Source organism: Oryza sativa, chromosome 2, assembly GCF_034140825.1.
Source record: "Oryza sativa Japonica Group chromosome 2, ASM3414082v1".
Lineage (NCBI taxonomy): Eukaryota > Viridiplantae > Streptophyta > Magnoliopsida > Poales > Poaceae > Oryza > Oryza sativa.
In genome coordinates, this window is record NC_089036.1 from 13192289 (window position 1) to 13214045 (window position 21757).

General features: G+C 40.5%; 2 protein-coding genes across 7 annotated transcripts; both read left to right on the plus strand.

Annotated features, from left to right (window-relative positions):
- Positions 1-22: 22 nt before the first annotated feature.
- Positions 23-7485, plus strand: LOC4329191 (RHOMBOID-like protein 9, chloroplastic). 6 transcript variants are annotated; one of them, XM_066307319.1, is made up of 8 exons: positions 23-243; positions 953-1470; positions 1575-1689; positions 3346-3511; positions 4700-4870; positions 5329-5459; positions 5893-5916; positions 7022-7485. In XM_066307319.1, exons 1-8 carry the CDS (start codon positions 122-124, stop codon positions 7224-7226), a joined length of 1452 nt encoding a protein of 483 aa, XP_066163416.1. In that variant the 5' UTR covers positions 23-121; the 3' UTR covers positions 7227-7485. The 6 variants fall into 6 exon arrangements, with proteins under 6 accessions (XP_066163416.1, XP_015626674.2, XP_015626677.1 ...); XM_015771190.2 differs by lacking the exons at positions 5893-5916; positions 7022-7485 and adding an exon at positions 309-446 and having other exon boundaries at positions 80-239; positions 5329-5850; XM_066307318.1 differs by lacking the exons at positions 5893-5916; positions 7022-7485 and adding an exon at positions 309-446 and having other exon boundaries at positions 100-243; positions 5329-5850.
- A 9679-nt stretch (positions 7486-17164) lies between these two features.
- LOC4329192 (GTPase activating protein 1-like) lies at positions 17165-20121 on the plus strand. Its single transcript, NM_001416584.1, has 3 exons — positions 17165-17608; positions 17916-18011; positions 19045-20121. The coding sequence occupies exons 1-3, from the start codon at positions 17495-17497 to the stop codon at positions 19330-19332; spliced, it is 498 nt and encodes a 165-aa protein (NP_001403513.1). The 5' UTR covers positions 17165-17494; the 3' UTR covers positions 19333-20121.
- Positions 20122-21757: the final 1636 nt, after the last annotated feature.

The window sequence follows — 21757 nt, forward strand, 5'->3', positions numbered from 1 at the left end:
TCCGTGCCGCGCGGCCGCCGTCGCTCTCCTACAGCGAGGCGCTGCCGCTGCGGCAGCCACAGTTTCATCGGTTCGCAATGTACAAAGCAGCTGAGGAGCGAGGAGGGGGCCGGACCACCGGATGGCCACCACACCACTTGCTTCCTCCAGCTTTCGCTGCCTTCTGCTGCTGCTAGCTAGGCGTGCGTACGACTGTTGCACAAAGCAGCTAGCGCCCTCTGCTGTAAAGCTGCAGGCTGGTACGTAAGTGTTCCATGCAGGCTGGTACGTAAGTGTTCCGTGCATGAATTCGACCTTTGATTTTTCAGAGAACGACGATTGCGCATCGATCTGGCTTGTGTGCTTAATTGCTGCTTCCTGGTTTCTTCTCTCTCTCATCAATTAGTTGCGGCATGCGCATGTGATTTGTTTCTGCTTTGTTCTGACTTCTGAGGAGCATACGCTGGGTAGTTTATCGATCCTACTTCTGTATTTTATCGCATTAAACTCGATCGAATATTCAACTGCACCAGTGCATTGATGTATCCAATTATCAATTTTTGACCATTGACTCTACAAAGTTCTTTTTAACTATCAACCCCACAACTGAACGTGGTTTCAATAAATAAATTCATAGGTTGCAACAAGTTTCTGTTATGTTACTACTCATCCTTGCTCTAGATATTTGTGTGGTTGTAAATATATAGGCATCTCTATTATTTGAAAGCTTTTCATAGAAAAGTATTGCATCTTCCCTGACTTCCCATATGAACATACCCTGGTGGTAATTGGTACATACAAGTTTTAGATTTGAGATACTTGGTTATTTATTGTGTTCTTTAATTTGGACTTACAGCACATATATTCAATTGGGACCCGTTGCAACACACGGATACGATGCTAGTTAGCTCAAACAAATGAGTTGGTGTTGTGCCCTTGGTATACTAACACTCCAAACACTTGAACATTTCAGGTATCTAATGGCTGGGGTCATAAAATGGAAAATGATGTCATGTGAACAAAGTGGGAGGAGAAGTGCCGAAATTGCACGAGAATGCTTATCACTGACACCTAATAGATACAAGTGTCACAGCTACCAACATATTGGCTATTTGGGTGACTCTGCAGAGGGTTTCATTTGCCGTCCATTGAAGTCAAAACTAAGAAGCAAGGTTGGACTACATGTGGCTGCGAAGGTACACAATAAGGACGATGAAGGAAGCTGCAGCTCCAGAATTTCTGATGAGGACAACGAGACATTGTCTAATGCGTCGCGAAAAATGGAAGTAAACCATCTGGGGGCACTGAGATGCTATTTTTCTAAACTAAACACTGAGGACGCCCAGAAGCCATATTCTTTTCATCAGACGAACAAGCAGAGAACTGGCCCATTATCCACAAACATAGAAGAAGCAAACATGGCTACTGATTATGGCGATTTCAGGAATACGCTGGAATCATTCGAGATCAACTTCAACAGACGAAAAAAAGGTAACTTCAGTTTACTAAGAACAGAAGCATAGCGATCACAAACTTCACGGAAATTTTTCTTCGGGAACATAAGAAACTTCATGAAAACAGTAATGCTGATTTAGGTACAAAGGGTTATCTAAATACTGCCGTGGAGGACTACACAAATTATTTGATATTTGATGAGAAGAACTTCCTGGACATGCAGCAAGATGATCAAACATCCAGTTTCTGTTTGACGTAAGTACCGAAACGATCTTGTTTTTTTAGAGAAGGGTATTTTTACCCGGCCTCTACATCCAACCGGATATATACGTCCATTGAAATAGGGAACTTAGCCCCGCAAACAACCCAATTCGAGATCAACCGAATCGATCTTTTGTGGTTTAATTTTAATATTTTGTTCTCAACACAAATTGCACTATATACACAATATTTTGCGTCCTCCCACCGTTCCAAAATAAGTTGATTTCTATCATTGTACATACATTTGGTTCACAAATCAAGAAGTTTTATCCTTTCAATACCCTTTTACTACCCAAGTTACTAATACCACTCACATATTTTTTTCCCAATACTACTACGCAAGAGAGTTGTGTATCATTTCGTTAATAGAAGGAGAAGGTGTTAAAAAACATGACAAAACAACAAGTAAAAAACTCACTTGCACCACGAAAAGAAAAACCCCACAAGCTATCACCAGAACGATTACACGACCAAAAAAACAAAAGACAAGAAACCTAGCCGTGATCCAAAATAAGGAGAGCCAAATTCCATAGACGGGCTTCCTCTCTTGCTAGTACCAAAGAGGTTGATAGTCTAGGAGACACTCTTGAAGACACTATAGTCCAGTTCCAAGAATCACCAAGCTATTCAAGCCCTTCCTTCCTGATATTGCTGTCAACCAAACCATTGATTCCGGTCCAATATTTATCAAAATTCACATATGAGGGTTACGACGTAAGAACCCCAAGCACCACTTGCTCAAAGAGGGAAACCAAACCTGTCTAGCAAATAAATACACAAGAAACAAGAAAATTGGTCTTATCCTCTTGCTCACAAAGAGGGCATTTACTAGGATGCGAGAGGCGTCGATGTGCTTGGTGGTCCGCTGTCCAACACCAATTGTGTGCCACTAACTACATGAATAAATGACATTTTCCAGGGAATCAAGATTTTTAGATGTGTTCCCAAGGGCCAAAATAAATAGCCCCTTGAAAGAGAGCGTCATATGCAGATCTGGCCGAATAAACTCTACTTTTGTGTTAATAAGGGAGACTTCAATCCCCTTTTTTCCTAGTAATAACTTTTTCATTTTTTTTCTGCTTGAGATATACTAACTTTTTCTTAGGATGCTAGGAATGGATTTATGTTACGACATAGGGAGTGTAGTTTTCTGCCAAGATACACTAACATATGCAATTTTTTTTTTTTGGTGAAACAAAGGGTGCAAGTTGGGATTGCAAGACTACTCATAGTCTTCTGATGAAAGATACAAATTTCCTTGAGCTGCATGCAAGCATGCAATTCTCTTTCTTTTCTGGATACAAAATGTGATTTTGTGAAACTTTTTTACTTTAGTGCGCAGGGTTATGTGCCACATGCGAAAATCTCTGTAGTTTTGTGTAACTTGGATCATAATATTTTTCTAGATAACGGATTAAAACCCGGCCTCTACATCCAAACATATCCCATACAACTAACATTTATGTGTGGAAGTGCTTGAGTTGTTCTGTGCTTGGTGGTAGTGGTAGATGAAAGGAAGGATAGGGTGTGGGCAAAATGGACGAGACAAGAGTAATCACTTATATTTTTTCCATAGCTATGTTGTTATAACTAATTCCTTTGTTGGCATATTTTGGTCTCTTGACCCTTTGAACTTGTATATGAATGCAGAAATTTACTAGCTGCGATCAATATTGCAGTTTTGTTGTTCGAAATAGCAAGTCCGGTGAGAAATTCTGATATTGAAAATCTCTCTCTCCCTTTGATGTATGGAGCCAAGATAAATGACCTAATACTATCGGGGGAATGGTGGAGACTACTAACACCAATGTGTTTGGTAAGACTGCTATTTTTATGCTAGATTATAGAATTTCAGGCTTATTTGTCCTTAACATAGAAATTTTCCTCTCTTTTTGTTCCTATCTATTAGTTTTGGAAGAGAGAAGCTGTTAACATTCCAACAATATTGTTTTAAGCAGAATATGCATTTCAGATTTGCTTATACAAGGCAAGCTTCGTGTGCAATGCGCAAGAGCCCTGTGAGATATATAATTAGAGGGATTACGTGGAGGATTACAGACAAGACAAGAGCACAGGGGATCGCAGTATCCCAAAGAGTACACATAGATTTGCTAAAAGGATTAATAGCAAGAAGAACATGTTTGATGATTATTGGATGCAAATCTGTAGTTATTGAGGTGACATGTGGATAGTGGATTAGGTAAAGGATTGGGAAATATAAATGAATGGAGGATTAGGATGAAATGGTGAGAAAATGGATGGCTAAGATTAAAACTTGCTTTTTGGATGGTGAGGGTATAAATATATCATATCTTAAACTCATTTGCCAAATATGCCCTGAAAAGTACTCCGTCCCTAAATATTTGACGCCATTGACTTTTTAAACATGTTTGACTGTTCGTCTTATTTAAAAAATTTAAGTAATTATTAATTCTTTTCCTATCATTTGATTCATTGTTAAATATACTTTTAGGTAAACATATAGTTTTACATATTTCACAAAAGTTTTTGAATAAGATGAACGGTCAAACATGTTTAAAAAAGTCAACAACGTCAAATATTTAGGGATGGAGGGAGTATAATCTCATGCTCAGATTGCCCTTATAATAGGTGTTCAGGGAGTTGAGAGACATCAGATAGTAAAATGTAGGTTCAGAGAGGAAAATGAGACAATACTGCAATTTTTAGGACCCTCACTACATTTTTTGTATGTTAAGGTAACCTTGAAATACAAAATCTTCTACTTTGTAACCAAAACCGCTCAAAACTACAATGGTCGTGGATTAAGCTAGATGCTTAATCGCATGAAAAAAATTATAAAAACATGACGGGCCAACTGGATTTGAGTGTAAAAAACACTGCCACCTTAGTGAAAAAAATGGTGGTTTTATGTCGAATGGTGTATTTAGACGACTCTGCTAGTTTTGGGTTGTAAAGTAGACACATGTATGTTCAAGTAAGTATTTTTCTCTTCTGACTTATTCTTGTGATTTGAGTTTTGCAGCACTCTGGGTTCTTGCACATAGCACTTGGATGTTGGGTATTACTTATCTTTGGACCTCGCGTGTCTAGAGCATATGGTCAAACGACATTTTTGCTGATGTACATACTTGGGGGAGTTTGCGGGAACTTGACAAGCTATCTTCACACGTCTGAGCTAACCGTCTGTGGCACAGTAAGTGACTTGGTGACCTGTAATATTAATTGGAATTATCATTATTTCAATCTCAATTTCGTCTTTAAGAAATAAGCACGCTTTATTGGGATTTGCATCTCAGATTTGGTTATGTAATTGATAGCTAAGAAGAAATGATCATATATACATATAGCTGTGGCTGCCATCAAAATTGGTTTCATTATGAGACTGTCACGAACTACATGGCAAACTAGAATATATGAATGTAAATGCTAATAAATTCTATATGAAAGGAATTTGAATTGCAAATGTAGTGACCATCTTGCAACCTTCAGAGAAGAGTATATATAGCTTATGTATTGCAGATCCATCATAATGAAATGGATCCATCTTATTATGGTATTTCAAATTTGTCTTGTTAGAGAAAAGTCATTCTAGACGGCATGTTTGTATATAATGGTGTGTACATTAATGCTGCTTCCTAAAACTCAGAACAGGGACCAGTATTTGCTTTAATTGGAGCATGGCTTGTCTATCAAAGCCAAAACAAGGATGCTATTGATAAGAACGTTTCAGAAACTATGTTCAGCCAGGCTGTTGTGGCAACAACTTTAAGCTTCTTAGGCCAGTCACAATGGCTAGTGTCATTGCACGGCTACCCAAAATATTATACCATCTTCTCTCAAATGAAATCTTTTATGAAACAATCCCCACAGTGGAGGGGTTTCACTTTGACGTTTCCAAGACTAAGCAAAGCATTTAATTGATACAAGTTGCTGGGATCATTTGTACCCAAAATCCGGCGCGGCGCGGGAGAATGCGGAGGTCGCACGGCGGAGGCGGACGCAAGAGATCCGGTGAATGAAACGAATCGGCCTCAACGGGGGTTTCACTCTGTTACCGAGGACTTGGAAACGACGCTGACGAGTTTCACCAGGATGAAACTCTTTCCTTCTCTCTCATCCCCATTTCATGCAAATAATCATTTTTTATTCAGTCTTACCCCTATTAAATGTGCATGACACACCAGTGAAACCCCCATTGTGACTGGCCTTATTGAGCAGTTTCGGGAGAATCGACAACTGGTAAACTGATTATTTTTTTTACTAGAAAAGGATGCACCATAAGCATATCTCTAATGACTTCTGTACAAACTCAACTACGTAATATAAACTTTTGCTAATATGCGCCCTTTCTACTGTCATTTTTTTTGGAAGTTTAAGGATATTTTATTAATTTCAGCATCTTTGCTATTTATTTTCTGTAACAATCATGATTTTTTTAAGAAACTTTAAGAATAATTCTAACCAAACCTGTACTGGTAGATATGGCTGGGGAATAAAAAGCTGACAAGAAATCCAACCACCATAATTAAAATGCTATTGTATGAATTTGTTAAATTATCCATGGCAAGCACTGACTCATGATTTTAGTTGTATCGTGTTTGTTATTGCCATATGTACAAACAAGTAATAAGTAGGTGGTTGGGTTGAATTATGGAATATTTTTGTTCAAGCAAATGCACTTATAAGCTAAGGTTATGTATGAAAAATGTATGAAAGAAACATTTTTTTTATCATTCTGTCCGTCAGATTCCAAATTGTGCTATAAGGATTACATCTTCAAGCAACCACCATGACAACTGATCTCTATGTGCTCCTGCACATCACAAAGAAAATTTTCAAGAATTTATTCATAGTGAATTATACCAATTTCATTTTTTTTGCATAATCATAGTCAAACATCTAAACGTTAGTAGCCAGCTTCTCAGAATCTGGAAAAACTGGTTTCCCAGCTTCTGGCTTCTAGTTCATTTTCTGGATTCTACAATTACAGCTTCTCAGAATCTGTATCAAAAGCTGGATTGTTTGGGGGAGCTTCTGATTCTGGGAGAAGCTGCAGCAGCTAGAAGCTCCCCCAAACAGGCCCATAGGCATAAAAAAATATAGGCATGGATTCTGTGGAAACTTATATTTGCCATTGGACAGGGCATAAAAAAATCAGCGAAATCCTGATTAATCTCAAGTTTCAGCAATGCTAAAGTCAATGACAAGAAATTATAAAATATTACTTTTACTGCATAAATAAAGCAGAGCAATAAACTTTATAGAATATTTTACCTTTAGCATATTGCTGCTTTTATCAAGGATATATATATATACCCTCAAACTAATGTCTGTTAAACTGTAGGACACATCTTGGGGCAACAATTTGTGGACTACTTTTCGGCTATTTAACCTGCCCAAGTGTGCAGGTCGACAATGCTGCTAAGAAAGGTCAAAAGGCTGTGGTTCTTGTTAGGCGACAGGCCAGTCCATGGAAATCCATTGCCATCTTCGTCATAAGCATAATTGTGCTTGCTCTTTTCGCCTTTGCTTATGGAACACAAGCCTAGATTTTTCACATGGTTCTGTTTGCATATATAGTAGGTATGGCATGGCCATGAGATATGGAATGTAACATAATCACCTTTTTTTTTTCTTCTTGGGTTTAATGAATATACACTGGCATTTATCGAAATGACACTCCACAAGATGGGAATTTTTAAGCTAGATGCCGCAATCTAGTGGAAGGATATAACTCAAGTAATAATTTGTATTTAAATTTTAAATATAATTATTCCAGTGGTTACCTAGCTGTAACCAACTTAGATACTTTCTCCGTTCCAAAATACTCCCTCCATTCCCAACTGATCATCGTATAACTTATTTGAGGTTATTCGTAAATTCTCATCGTATTAGTATCCATTCCCTAAGTATATTCCTTTTTGTGCATTGGAGTAAATGTAAATTGGTGCACATAACTTTTTACAACCAACATGAATGTCTTTGGTTTATTGTTGGCTAGCAAATAGTGGGAATGGTGTATGGTTAAGTTTGTTACTGGAGTAAATGTAGCATGAAAGATTTATTAATGAACTTTCTGTGGTCTTGGTGCACTCCTATAATATGATGATCAATTGGGAGCAGAGGAAGTATAAACATAAATGGGCAGGGGTGGGGTTTAGGGTGGGCCACAACCCATTGCTACCCTAGGTCTAGGTAGTCGGGTGTATTCCATAGTAGGGTTTATCCCTTTCTTTCTTTGTTCGTTTGTTTGTTCGTGTAGTGCAAGAGGTTGCTAGCATTGCATCCTCTTGTCTTGGTGCCAAGCCATGGATTCTGGTCTTCTATGGCTGAAGCTCTGAGTTTGTCGAAGATGTCATCAACTGGAAGAGCAGCAGGTTCTTCTTGTAGCGGGTTGTGCCGGCTATCGTCTTCTTCTCCAGCAATACATCCACAAGAACGTTGACCTCCTTTGTCATCGGAGGTGGATCTTTAGAGAGCGGTTGAGAAATCAAAGCATCGTCAAAGAAATCTCAACTTCCAACTATCGAGGCCCCATTTGGGTTTGCTTCATAGCGTCCTTCTGCATCTGCTTGTGGTCTTGGAATCACCGTCACTATCGCCATAGTTGTCCTCGTTCAGGTGGAGAAGCATCGAAGTACCTGATTGCCTTTTCTATTTCTTTTCAATTCCTTCTTTGCAAATTTCAGGAGTCTAAGGTTATTTGGCCATCTGTTAGGGGTCTTTCTATAAAACGGTTTGTATTTATAGTTGTGTCATCAATAAACTAATCTATGCCGAGGTTTTAGCCTCGGTGTTTAGTCTTAAAAAAAAGTATGTGTTCTTTCAATAAGCATTCATCATTGTAAGGTGGTGTTTAGATCAGGGACTAAACTTTAGTCCCTTTCATATCGGATAAATTTGGAGTATTAAACATAGACTATTTATAAAACTAATTACATAAACGAGAGCTAATTCGTGTGATAAATTTTTTAAGCCTAATTAATCCATAATTAGCGCATGTTTACTATAGCATCACATAGGCTAATCATGGATTAATTAGGTTCAATAGATTCGTCTCGCGAATTAGTCCAAAATTATGGATGGGTTTTATTAATAGTCTACGTTTAATATTTATAATTAGTATTCAAACATCCGATGTGATATGGACTTAACAGTTTTAGTCCCATCTAATTAAACAGGGCCTAAGTAGGGCTAGCTGGAAATTTAGCTTGGGCTCAACTTGGCTCGCATGCCCAATGACCCAAGCACGAGCCTACTTTGTAGTTTGAGTTGGCTTGCAAGGAGCTTGTTTGGTTTGTTGGCTCATTTAGTCTATTAGTATTGACTAAATAATGATAGTTTTGTTTAACTTGCTACATATGAATAATGATGATGCTTAACAGTATAACACAATAAATGTCATTGTTTTTGGGGCAGCTTGACAAGTATTTAGTATGCATATGCGATAGAGTGATCAAGGGTGTGTTTGAGGAGGAAGGGATTGAGGAGATTGGGAAGATACGCAAAACGAGGTGAGCCATTAGCTCATTATTAATTGATTATTAACTATTTTAAATTTCAAAAATGGATTAATGTGATTTTTTAAAAGAACTTTCCTATAGAAAATTTTTGCAAAAAACGCACCGTTTAGTAGTTTGGGAAGCGTGCACGCGAAAAACGATGTGCTTTCTCCCACAAACTCACTGGAACGAACGCTGCCTAAGTGTCAATGTCTATAGTCTATATGGAGAGAATCCCTTATATGCCACTCGAAATTGATCAGTTCTCTTATATACCACTCAAAATTTAAGTTTTTCCACCCTTTTAAACCACTCCCAACACTATAGTGTTTGTTAACTAGTTTTTTTCATAAATGACCAATATGCCCTCTCAATTAAAAAATGTGTAAACTTCAAAAAAATCATAACTAATTTATTTTAAATCTTTTTTGAGTGAACAAAATTTTGTCAGAACCAATGGAAAATGCTCTTTTTATTAAAAATATTGTTGGAAAGCTGTATGTTTCATACTTATATTGAAAATTTATTTGTGATGGTGATGGCTAAAATTGCACGTGATTGAAAAAAAAAATCAATTTTCATAGATTATATCCAGTAGATATATTAGTACTAAAATACCTATCATTGGTTGTATACCAACTCTCAAGGGCAAATGCATCTTTTTACTACAAAGTTAACGGTCAACTGACGGTGGAGTAACGACAATGGCATAAAAGGGAGGACAAACTTAAACAGGTGGCATAGAAGGGAGGAGCCAATTTGAACAATTTGAAGTGGCATATAAGGAAACCGGTTAATTTGGAGTTGCATATAAGGGATTCTCTCCTATATAATAGGCTGAATGAAGCCTCCCCAAACTAATATCCCCCACTCCATGCCAAAATGACAGTGTACATTCACGCCACCCTAAACTTTTTCAGCCAAGCCAAACGACGTATTTGTAAATAAAAAATAATTTGTGAATAAAACTTTTATATACGCACTAGTAGAGAAAAATAGAGGTTGGTATTATAGGTGCCACAGCAATTAAAACTGGTACATATAGACATGTTCCCACCTTTGTGCGGTGGAAAAAAATAAAGAATCGGCACCTTTCAAGAATTACAGGCGTCAGTTCTAAAGAAAAACTGTCACCTATACTATAAATACCGGTTTTTTAAAAGAACCAACACCTATAATATATTATTGGTGTCGGTCTGTAGAAAACCAACACCAAAAAACCGAGCCAAGCCAAGCATGACACCCCTATACTCCATCCTTATCCACCCCCATCCACATTTCTCTCGCTCTCCCCTGCCACTCCTCTCCCTCCGCCCCTCTCACCGGCGGCGGCTCCCTCCGCCCCCTCTCGCCTCGCTTTCCCCCTCCATCTCTCCCTCCGCCCCCTCCTCCTCTCCCTCTCGCCTCCCTCCCGCAGCAGATCCGGCGGCCGCTGGTGGATCCAGCAGTGGTGGCGGCGTCGGCAGCAATGGTGGTTGCCAGGGCGGTTCCGACGGCGGTGAGAGTGAAGTTCTTGGAAGTTATGTGATGTTTTTACATGTTGTTGTGATTCTATGATTCCTTTTGTGATTTTGTGATGATGATTGTGGTTGATTTTGGGGGGGCAAAGTGTTGTGGATTCAATTCCAAGAAGTAATCGGTATGTGACTAGTGGCTTAGTGTTCTCTGTGTTCTTGGATTGGATTGTTGGATTGTTGGATGCATTCGAGTCGATGCATCCAGCAAGATTTATTTTGATTCATGAAACTTGTGCCGGTTTTAAACCGACATAGAAATCGACACCTATTTGATTTTCACATCAATACCGCTTTCTAGGTGTATGTTGGGAAAACCAGTATCTTTGTGGGGTTCCCAACCGGGGCACCTATTGTCTTTTATGTAGTAGTGACGTGTTCTTAACGATCTAGAAGCAAATGCTGAAAAATAAACTATGATGAAAAAAAACCAAAATCAACTCCAAATTTAAGATTGAAAATTCAAATTTTGCCTGATAAGTATAAGCATAAGCGAAAAGATGAGACCGTTTCACTCCCATGAACGTTGGTGTTTATATGTTGAGTTTGATTCCATTACATCGATTTTGCTAGAAAGATTATCGAGTCGGTACTCGCCACTCGGTGCCTAGACTTAAAAATATCATGGGGCAATTGCATATGTGCCTCCACTTTTAAACCCAATTGTTGTTTTACCCTCACTTTTTAGGGTTTGCAGTTTTACCCTCACTTTTTGAATCTGAATCAGCCGGCTACCCCTACTTCTAACAAAAGGTGTAACGGTGTTAGTTGTACAACAAAAGGACATTTATACCATCAACATCCAACAACATCGCGTAGGGGAGGACCTGGAGCAAGGGACGAGGAGGAGGGCGACGTTGGCGCTGACGTCGACGTCGAGCAGGATGGGATCGTCGTCGGCCACGGGAGCAGTAGCAGCGACGACGGTGGGGGGAGGCGGAGGCGGACACAACGCCTCAGCGTGGAAACCAGCGGCCACGGGAGCAGCAGCAGTAGCCAGTGAGGCGCCCGCCGCCGTCGCCAGCGCCCGCCCTCGCAGCGGCCGCCGCCATCGCCCGCACGCCTTCGCCGCGGTTGCCGCCGCCGCCGTCGCCCGCACGCCCTCGCCACGGCTGCCGCCCCCACGCGCACGCCCTCGCCGCAGCCGTTGCCGCGCCGCGTGCAAGCTCTCGCCGCCCGCCCGCCCTCGCTGCGGCCGCCGCCGTCGCCCGCACGCCCTCACCGCGACTGCCGCCGCCGCCGTCGCCTGCACGCCCTCGCCACGACTGCCGCCCCCGCACGCACGCCGTCGTCGTCGCCGCGCCTTCCGCCAGAGCCATTGTCGTCGCCGCGCCTCCCGCCGGAGCCGCCGTTGTCGCCGTGCATAAGGCTGGCAGTGGCGCGGCTGCGGCGTGCCCGCCCCGCGGCCGCTATGCCCGCAACAAGTTAGTGGCACCGAGCAGTCCGCGTGCAAGCCCGCAAACTTCTGGCGGCCTTGCCCGCCTGCCCGCTGGTTCTACTTTGCCCACATTAAAAGAACATGCATGATAAGATAATCAACTTGCTATTTGTGTGCTAGTGTTTGTAAGTAGTAGTAAACCACAGTGGCATCAATTACAAGAAATGTTTGAGAAGAATTCAGACTAAGCACTCAATCCCAAACAACGAAATTTCCTCCAAGATTTTGAAGATGGCAAACAGAATGACATAAGTCACAGAACCGTTGCATTGCTCACTGAATTTACAATATTAATGTGAGTGGAATAATAGGACATTATGAATATCCTAATGAAGATCAAACTAACGATTGTATCAATAACACAAGACTGTTCATTGCAGCTGCTCTACTTCAATGCCTGATGGTGTTGACGCTTGCAAATCTTCAGGTTCTGCATATTGACAAATCATGATTATATATGAGTTTTTCATCAGGAAGCACTACTTCGTGAATATTTGAAAGAACAAAGGATGCATGTTACTTGCACTATGCACTAGTTCAGACGAAAATTTGGTACTGCCAGCAAAAAAAAAACAGGATCCCAGGAAATTAGCAAGCAACCTGCTAGCCATAAAGAATCAGAAGAATCTGCAGGCACCAAAGAGAGAAAACAACCTGCAATTTCTGCATAATTGAGTTATGCATAGGAAGTTTAGAATGGTATAACCAAAACTTGGTAAAAAAATGTGGGCAATTCATGGCAAAGAATATAATTTTTTTGACGCTGGCAAAGAATATAAAATAAATCAACATTCAGACAATTTGGAGGCTACATTCAGCACAGGACCTCAATGTTCAGACTTTCTTAAGGAACTTCTCAGGAACCCTGCATATACTGACAGAATTGCATAACATCGAATTCCATGAAAATATAATCCACTTAACGCAAAGAAAGAAATACACCACCATCTGTCTGTCAGTAAAGGTGTGCTCCCGTCTAAGCAAAATGTAAGCACACAGTCATATGCACATCTCCACACTGAATATCAGTGGCAACACAAGGATGGATATGATGTATTATCAAGTATCAACTACTTCCAAGTCTTGAATCATCCAAAAGGGAAACAAAAAAGGGAACAAAGCTGATTTGACATCTAAATTCAGTGAAATAGCAGATCAAACCTAATTATTCTTTTCTTCAATTTCCATTTATCATCTATGAAGTGACACGTGATGCATAAATAACCCAATTTTTGCTTTGATGTCCACATGTCGGCAGTGAGAGAAAGCCTAGAATTCGAGCCACTCAAAACCACTTGTAAGTCTACCTTCTGATTTTGATACTCACTAATGCAATCAGCCTTTATGGTATTCCTTGAAATATGGTTGAAACATGGATTTAAACTAGCCACAAAAGTTCTAAACTTAGAGTATTCCACAAAGCTAAAGGGTAGCTCGTGAGCAACTATTAACTCCAAAAGCTTTCTCCGAGACACATGCTGATCAAATGTCCAATTTGTGAGGGCGTCAGCACATGATGTATCAGATGATACACCCATCAGTTGAGAATACATTTGATCCATTCTAGCTTTGCCCTTATATTTTAGTAAATGTCTATGACAACTACTAGTCCCTACATCTCGTGTAGCCTTTAATATTTTGCCACAATGAACACATTGAGCTCCTGTAAGCACCTCTCCTTCATATATCGGATCAAAGTCTTTCCAAACAGTTGACCTTAATTTGCGTTTTGATTTGCTTCTAGATGAACCTAATTATTTAAATCAATCATATATTATGATTTATGAAAATATCAAACATAATATTCAATGTACAGTAAATGCATCAATTGCCTAAATAAATAGCAGTAAAATTGAAAATCTATTTTTTTTTCTGACAATTGAAGGTTTTATTGGAAAAAAATACTTACGATGTTGAAGTGTAGTTGCTTCCTCAGGGGAAGAAGATGGTGACCTCTCGTGTGTTGGAGGTGGGGACAATGCACGTGGTATTGGGGACCTTAGCATGGGTGACATCATAATACGAATCCCCGGAGACCTCACCATTGTTACCATAGTTGGTTTTGACCGCTTTGTTGTTGAATGCTTTAGTTGTTTCGATGTTGGGGCATTACGATTTGCTTTGGCCCTCGAGGTATTTGAAGCCAGTACCCCTCCCTCTCGAGTCACCTACAGCAGTAAAAAGGAAAAATGAAAAGGTAAACATGGGTTGGCAACCTGAAACTGTCTTCTGAAATTGTCCTTAGTCGGTGCAATGCTACACTTTGTTTGATTCTTAAACTGTCTTCTGACATAAAAGGAATTTGATAGCCAAGCGACTGCATTATATAATTGACATAGCTTAAAATCTAGGGGGCTCTGAAACTCATGAACAAAACAGATAATGATTTTAGTGCTGAAACTTAGCTATCCAAGGCTAATCTTGTGTGTTCAGGCTAAACTTAACTTAAAATCTAAGGCATCGACTGACCATTGGAGCTAACCATAAGGCTTGTCAGAATTGGGGACTTACTGTAAGCAAATTATTTTTTTAACTTGTTTTCATGTGTGTTGTTACATGTAAATTGTTGTTTAATCACTAACTTTAGAGGAAAAAGAAGCAGGCATATCACATATTTACATCCCAGGTGACCATCAAGCATGTTATGTAAAGGCAAGCCATCAAAACTGCACATTGTTATGTCACGAAAGCAACTAATCACAGACAAGCAGGAACTAGATAATCTTCTTTTTTTTAGGTGAAGTGATGCGTACATCCTTACAAAATTAAATATGGTTTGAATCTGAAAATTACATCCTTGCTACTGGATTCAACCTACTCAAATTCACTACATCTACATCTCCTTTTCACTGCATCCACATCAAGGGAAAGAATTCAAGAACTCACCTGTGTAGATGTCGACGGGATTGAAGCAGAAGCTAGTATAGCACCACCCACAGAAAATGACAGAACGGGCGGAGTGGGTGCGACGAGCAACGATGAATGCACCACCATGACCGGCGATGACCACGAAGGTCCCTTGAAGGGCGCATTGGAAGCGGCAGTGCTGGCGGAGGTCTGTGAGATCACTGGGAACGGCGGTGGAGGCGGTGGCGAAGGCGGCGGCGGAGGCGGCGGAGGAGGAGGCGGTGGAGGAGGCGGCATCGAATCCATGGCGGTAGCAGCTAGGGTTCAAGCCGCAACAACGACGAACTTGTTCCAATCCTCTTTCACTCCTCGTTCCTCCTCTTTCTGATGCTCCTCGATGTGGGCTGTGGCGGCGCCGCTGGACGTGGTGGGCTTACCGCATTAGCCCACTTACTCCTAAGTGGTTTGGCCTAAGTGGGTAAGTGGGTAAGTGGTGTGAGCCTACCCAGCGGCTGCATCAGCCCACACACGCCACTGCCAGCCTTAGCCGTGCACGCCGCTGCACTGAATCGGTGCTTGACCTGAGCAGAGCTGTGCTTGCTTGCTTGCTTGGATCCTTATCCATTCACTGAAGGGTACAACAGTAAATTAATATTTCATAAAAAGATATTTCTATTTCTCTTTGTATATTTTTAACCCAAAACCGTGGGATCCATCTAACGGGGTTAAAAGTGAGGGCAAACGGTGGGTTCGTGTTAAAAAAGATAGGGCAAAAATACAAATCCTAAAAAGTAGGAGTAAAACAGCAGTTGAGGTTCAAAGTGAGGGCATGGATGCAATTACCCCAAATATCATAGTATAAAGTTCCGTGATTGTTAAAATCCTCTAGAACAGCTTAAAAATTCGTAACCATAGATACACACTATGACGCGCATGGATCTTCTCCGCAATGTAGAATATCATCGAAAGATCTGAGGTCTTATTAGGGAGTGCGTGCGGGAGCTATCACACTTTAATGCACACGTTTAAGCCTGCTAAACAATACTCAGATTATTTAGTACACTACACAACGGCATAGACTCGGCAAGCTCGGTCTACCTACTCAACGTCATTGCTTTAGTATTTTTACTCAAATTATTTAGTTATTATTAGTACAGTACAATAGTAGTGAATAGTCTAAAGACTCGGCATGGTCAGTCTACTCTAACGTCATTGCTTAGTATTTTTGCTTAACATTGTTAACAAACACTTGGGAAAAGGAGCTCTGCCCAACGGAAGGGAAGGTATCCCCATGTGCTTGTGTCATTGGAGTAGCACTGTGTTAATTATTAGTGTGGACGCTGATGATGATGTCCGATGTTGAGACAATTTTCGATCATCTAGAGACTACCAACTCTTTTTTCTTCTTTTCCTTCGGTGCTACGAAAACGAAATCAAAGATGAATGTCTCCGTGACACATGGGCCCACTCTACCATCCGCAAGGGTTCCAAAATCCAACCGCAAAAGTCATCTGGAATGTTATGTAGGCCGACGCAACAAAAGGAAAGGCGCGTCACGGCGTCAGACGAGACGACGACGGGGCTCGCTTTCTTCGAAAATCTGCAGCACCCGACGACGCGCATCCCTCTCACGACCACGAGGAGGAAACTACGGCCGCGAATGGCTCCGCTATCAGTAGGCCGTTTCTACTTGCCAAACTGGGGTGTACTATGGGCATGTTTGGATTAAAGCCAATTTTTGCCCTACCAATTATTTAGTAGTTTTGAATAGTGCTTGTTAGCTATTTGGATTGAGGCCAAATCTTACCAATTCAATAGAGTTAGAAACAACATAACCCAATCAAAATTCCAAAATTTATCCAATATTTGACATTACCAAAATTTTGGTAGGGTTTCAAACCAAAACAACCCTATGTCCCTGTGCTGTGACGGGAGAAATAGGGAACATAGGAGGGGAGCGTGCGGGATCCAGTCAGCACCGCCGCCCTCCCGCCCGGTTGCTTCTCCCGTCCAAAACAAGCGGACGGCGACCCGATCAAACAAACCTTGTACCGGTAGCGCGTAAGCAAGGCCAAGTCGCACAAGGCCGGGTTTGGATTGTAGTGGAGTGGACTGTGCAGACCTACTCGACTATACTACTACTATATAACAGGAAGAGGACCGAACGGAGAGGCGATAAGGAGTAACGAGTCCACTTTCTCAAGCGCTAATCTAATCTACTTGGGGCAGTGGTAACAGGGGGAGGCCAACGCGGGGGAAACAGCTGACGCGCTCCGCTCCGTTCCGCTGCCGCCGTTGGCCGGCCGGGCGGTCGCTGTTGCTGACTTGACCAGAGACGAGCAGCAAGGGGGCAGTTGGATTGGATTAGAGGGTGCTTTTATATAGAGGAGCACGAGGAGGAGGAGGAGGAGGGCCATCAAGCATATCCATCTCCGATTCACAGATTCTTTCTGGAGATCCATCATCCAGCGAGAGCGAGAGCGAGAGGGAGAGGAAGAGGGAAAGCCGCCACCGCCATGTTGGGGCATCTGGTTGGGCTGGTGAAGGTGCGGGTGGTGAGGGGCGTCAACCTCGCCGTCCGCGACCTCCGCTCCAGCGACCCCTACGTCATCGTCCGCATGGGCAAGCAGGTCGGGACTTGCACCCGCTCTTTCTTCTTCTTCCCCTTTTCACCGCTGTGTTGTGTTATTTTATTTTGGTCCAGAGGTTTATCGTGTTCAGGCGATGTCTGATTTGTGAATTTCATTTTTTTTATTCTTTTTGGCTGGAAAGAGGTGAACAAAAAGGGATCTTGTTGAATTTCAATCTCTCTCTCTCTCTCTCTCGCCATTTTTCTTTCTACCCTGGTTAATTGTTCATGTATTGTGTACCTTTTGCTGCTTGTTTTTTTTTATTGTTCGCCTGCTAACTATGATGATATTTGCTAACATTTCGCAGAAGTTGAAGACACGAGTCATAAAAAAGACTACCAATCCGGAGTGGAACGATGAACTCACCCTCTCGATTGAAGATCCAGCAGTTCCTGTTAGACTGGTATATATCCCCTTTCCTTTTCACTTCGCCCTTTTCTTTCTTGTTGTGCTACACAAACAAATAAAAATGAAAACTTCACGAGTATTTTCTTACTATGCCATTTCTCGGGAAACAATGGATAATAAACATTTTGGTATTTAAAGTGGATTGTCAGTTGGATTGTTATACTGATTGGCAAGCGTAATCAACTAGACGGCCACATCACTTCAAATGCTAAAACCAAGTAGGAGGAGTTGTAATTTTTATAGCTAGCTCTCTATCAGACGCCATTCTAATCGGACTAAATTATCTGTTCTGCATACAAGCACCAAATCTTGTCTAAGTAATATTCTTACTTCTTATTTGCTTGAGTAACTGTTAAGCAAGGGACTAAATCTGATGTTTTCTTGTTGGTGAATTGAAATATAGCAAACATTTATTTATATATATCTTCTTGAGTTGAGTATACTCCTACCTGCCTCCATGGCTGAATTTAGAATATTAATTTTCTGAATAAAGACTAATTAGCACTCCATCAGAGTAGTACAAGGCTCATTAATATTTACCAGAACAAGTAGATACTAAAGAATATTCTGATCTGTTGGAGATATAGTGGCTGGTCAGAGGCCGCTAAGTGGCTTTACCAATACCATGGTCAGGCTAACGCCGTCCTCTCTAAGGACTGTTTTGGATTGCTACTGAAATGTGCCCTACCAATATTTTGGTAGCTTGAATAGGAGAATATTAGTATCTATAATAATTCATTTAATTTGAAGCCAACTATTTGATAATATCTATACTAAATTTGGTAGCAATCTAGAATATTCTCCACTATAGTATCACAATTTAGCTCTACGTTTGGTAGCAAACCAAACTTGGCCAATATAAACTTACCCTACCAAATTATTGGTAGTGCCAAAACTTGTCTAGATTTTGGTGCTACCAAAGAATTGGTAGGATAGTGAACCAAATAGGCCCAAATAATATGATTTGATAAATAATTCTTTGACCAAAGAGTGGTTCTGATATATAGTTATATTTTGGTCCTGAACAGGAAGTGTATGACAAAGACACATTCATCGATGATGCAATGGGCAATGCGGAGCTGGACATCCGCCCATTGGTGGAGGTTGTCAAGATGAAGATTGAGGGTGTTGCTGACAACACGGTTGTGAAGAAAGTGGTACCCAATAGACAGAACTGCCTAGCTGAAGAGAGCACGATATATATCTCTGAGGGGAAGGTGAAGCAAGACGTGGTTCTCAGACTAAGGGATGTGGAATGCGGGGAAATTGAGCTCCAGCTTCAGTGGGTCGACATCCCAGGTTCTAAGGGTGTATGAACTCTGTACTCTGCCTATTGCTTACAGTCTTGCATAGCTCGCAAGTCCAACTCTAAGTTTATCAGTGGACAATCAAATAAGCAACAGCTTATATTGATGAGATTCTTTTACTGTCCTTGAGGAGGCAGATACCTCCCAGTGCCTCCTCAATGGCTGTAAAATCATTCTTATGTTGACACAGCAAGTGTCTCGAAGATCCCCCACTAGGTGTTTGGGCAGAGCAAAGTTGTACAATATGTCTGCAAAGTATAGTTTGGTGTTACCCTGTCTGTAGAAAAATAATCAGTGGCAGGGGTTGTAACTATTGAAACTTTGTCTGTCTTTCTTCTTGTACGCCAAAGACCAATGCTATCTGCGATTAATCTTCCTAGCTTTCATGCAAAATTTGATTGTGGATGGTCAGCCAGTTTACATGCAATTTTGCCAGCAATCATGTCATGTTATGTGGAGAACATGTTAGTGCTATTGGTCTCAGCATTGGAATAACTGCAGTCAAGATACACTACAGGACGACCATTTTACTAGTGGTAAATTTAGAGTTTTGAACTAGGAACATCCGAACAGACGAGTATAAGACAGTATGACACCTAACTACTGCAGACACCCTTCACAATATCAAACCCGGGTCAACACATGAGACGGCAGGACAATAAAATCAGTGGTAATACTTAGAAAGTTACCTTCTGTTTCATACGTATCAAATCATACAAATTTTAAGACTGGCCAAATTGTATAAAAAGTTAGTAAATATCTATAACAAACGGTGGCGCTAATTAGCGCGTTGGGAGCTACTAGGGCCGTGACGCGCCTCATCTGTCCCTCCGGTTTTCTTGTTTTTTCTCCTCTCAATCACATCTCGCTCTCTTTCTTTCCCCCCCCCCTTCCCCCTCCCATTTTCTGTTTCATCGAACCTACTTTTAAATTTTCCCTTTTTGTCACCTTCGATGCACCTCCCACATACGGGTTAAAAATTTACCACCAAATATCCACGAGTAGAAGAGTTATTATCACTCTCTCACAATTACAAAATTCCCTTCTTTGTACCTCCCACCTATGGGTAAAAAAAAAAAACCACCTTCTCATTTCAATAAGTAAAAGAATTACCAGCTTATCACGAGTAGAAAATTGTTTCTTCCCTTTGATCTAGAGTAAAAGAATTACCATAAATGTCAAGCAAACGTGTGGTTCAGTTCGTTTCATATGCAACAGTAATTAATAGTAATTTATTTACTCCATTTTTAGCTCTATGTCAGCACAATATTTGCATTAGTAACTCATATTACCACGATAACTTCTGGATAGTATCTTTTTTACCCTAATTACATGTCAAACACAGTACTTTTTGAATCTTTGAATTATAAAAATAAAAAATAAAAAAATCGGCAGCAATATGAAAGTTAAATATGAAAGCGTGTCATAGGATTGCATAATGATTAGATAGTTTTGACTTCCAAATAAGTTCTTTCCAAGTTCACAATTCTAATTTGAGGTAGGCATCAAGTAATAATTGTTCATAAATTGTTTCTCCTCTATGTATCATGTTCAACATTTTTGTATGCAACTATCTGTTCCTAAAAATGCTTGTAGTACATGATTTAAGAAATTAACATGTTTTTTTTCTAGATAAGGGGGATGCCATCAGATTTCCTTCATGAAGTACTTACAGAGCTATTTATTTATCAGTTGAATTTACTAAAAAAGAAACAGGTTAAATTCAGAGTGTTAATAGATACTCCCTCATTCCAAAAGTCAAAGACCTATTTCATTCTTTAATTTTTCCAAAAGTCTAAATCCTATTTGTAGTCACCATGTACTAAATTAAATTGTTTATTGGAACCCAAGTAGTCATTGTAGTACTTAGGGCAGTCCCAACCCTCCACCTAGGATGGTGTCTATGGTATTAACTACATTGCCATGTAGGACTTTTAGCTTATGTGACACTATATTAATTAAGAGATAGAGTGAAAAGAGGAAGAAACTGGGTCTCATGCAAGACACAGCTTCAACACGAGAACCTATGCACTAGACACTATCAAGTTTTGCATTGGGAGAGAATAGTGTCTTCATAATAGATGAAGAATAAATATAATTGGTAGAGAAGAGAGATGATGTATTTATTAATGGCCCACTTTAAGAAATCATGGGTTGTGGAGTGTAGTTTCTATTGAGATGTTTTATTGACATGGCACTATAGACACTACTTATGGACACTATGGGTTGGGACTGCCCTTATTGGTTGCATGTTCATTGATTTTATCATATAGTGAATGAATTAATTGCTCATTGGTCTTGGTGCATAAAGAAATAGGAGTATGTCTTAGACTTTTGGATGGAGGGAGTACATGATTTATCGATATATGCTGTTGTATTGTACGGGTTCAGTTACTCATAAACATTGTAGTATTCTGCTGAACTGTTATTGCTT

Bases quoted from the DNA above. Each gene is read 5' to 3' on its own strand.
- LOC4329192 (NM_001416584.1), top strand. From the start codon at position 17,495: ATGTTGGGGCATCTGGTTGGGCTGGTGAAGGTGCGGGTGGTGAGGGGC. The intron at 17,609-17,915 runs GTCGGGACTTGC...AACATTTCGCAG, and splicing joins TCGTCCGCATGGGCAAGCAG to AAGTTGAAGACACGAGTCAT. The intron at 18,012-19,044 runs GTATATATCCCC...GGTCCTGAACAG, and splicing joins CAGCAGTTCCTGTTAGACTG to GAAGTGTATGACAAAGACAC.
- LOC4329191 (XM_066307319.1), top strand. From the start codon at position 122: ATGGCCACCACACCACTTGCTTCCTCCAGCTTTCGCTGCCTTCTGCTG. The intron at 1,471-1,574 runs GTAACTTCAGTT...ATGCTGATTTAG, and splicing joins CTTCAACAGACGAAAAAAAG to GTACAAAGGGTTATCTAAAT. The intron at 5,460-5,892 runs GTCACAATGGCT...GGCCTTATTGAG, and splicing joins ACTTTAAGCTTCTTAGGCCA to CAGTTTCGGGAGAATCGACA.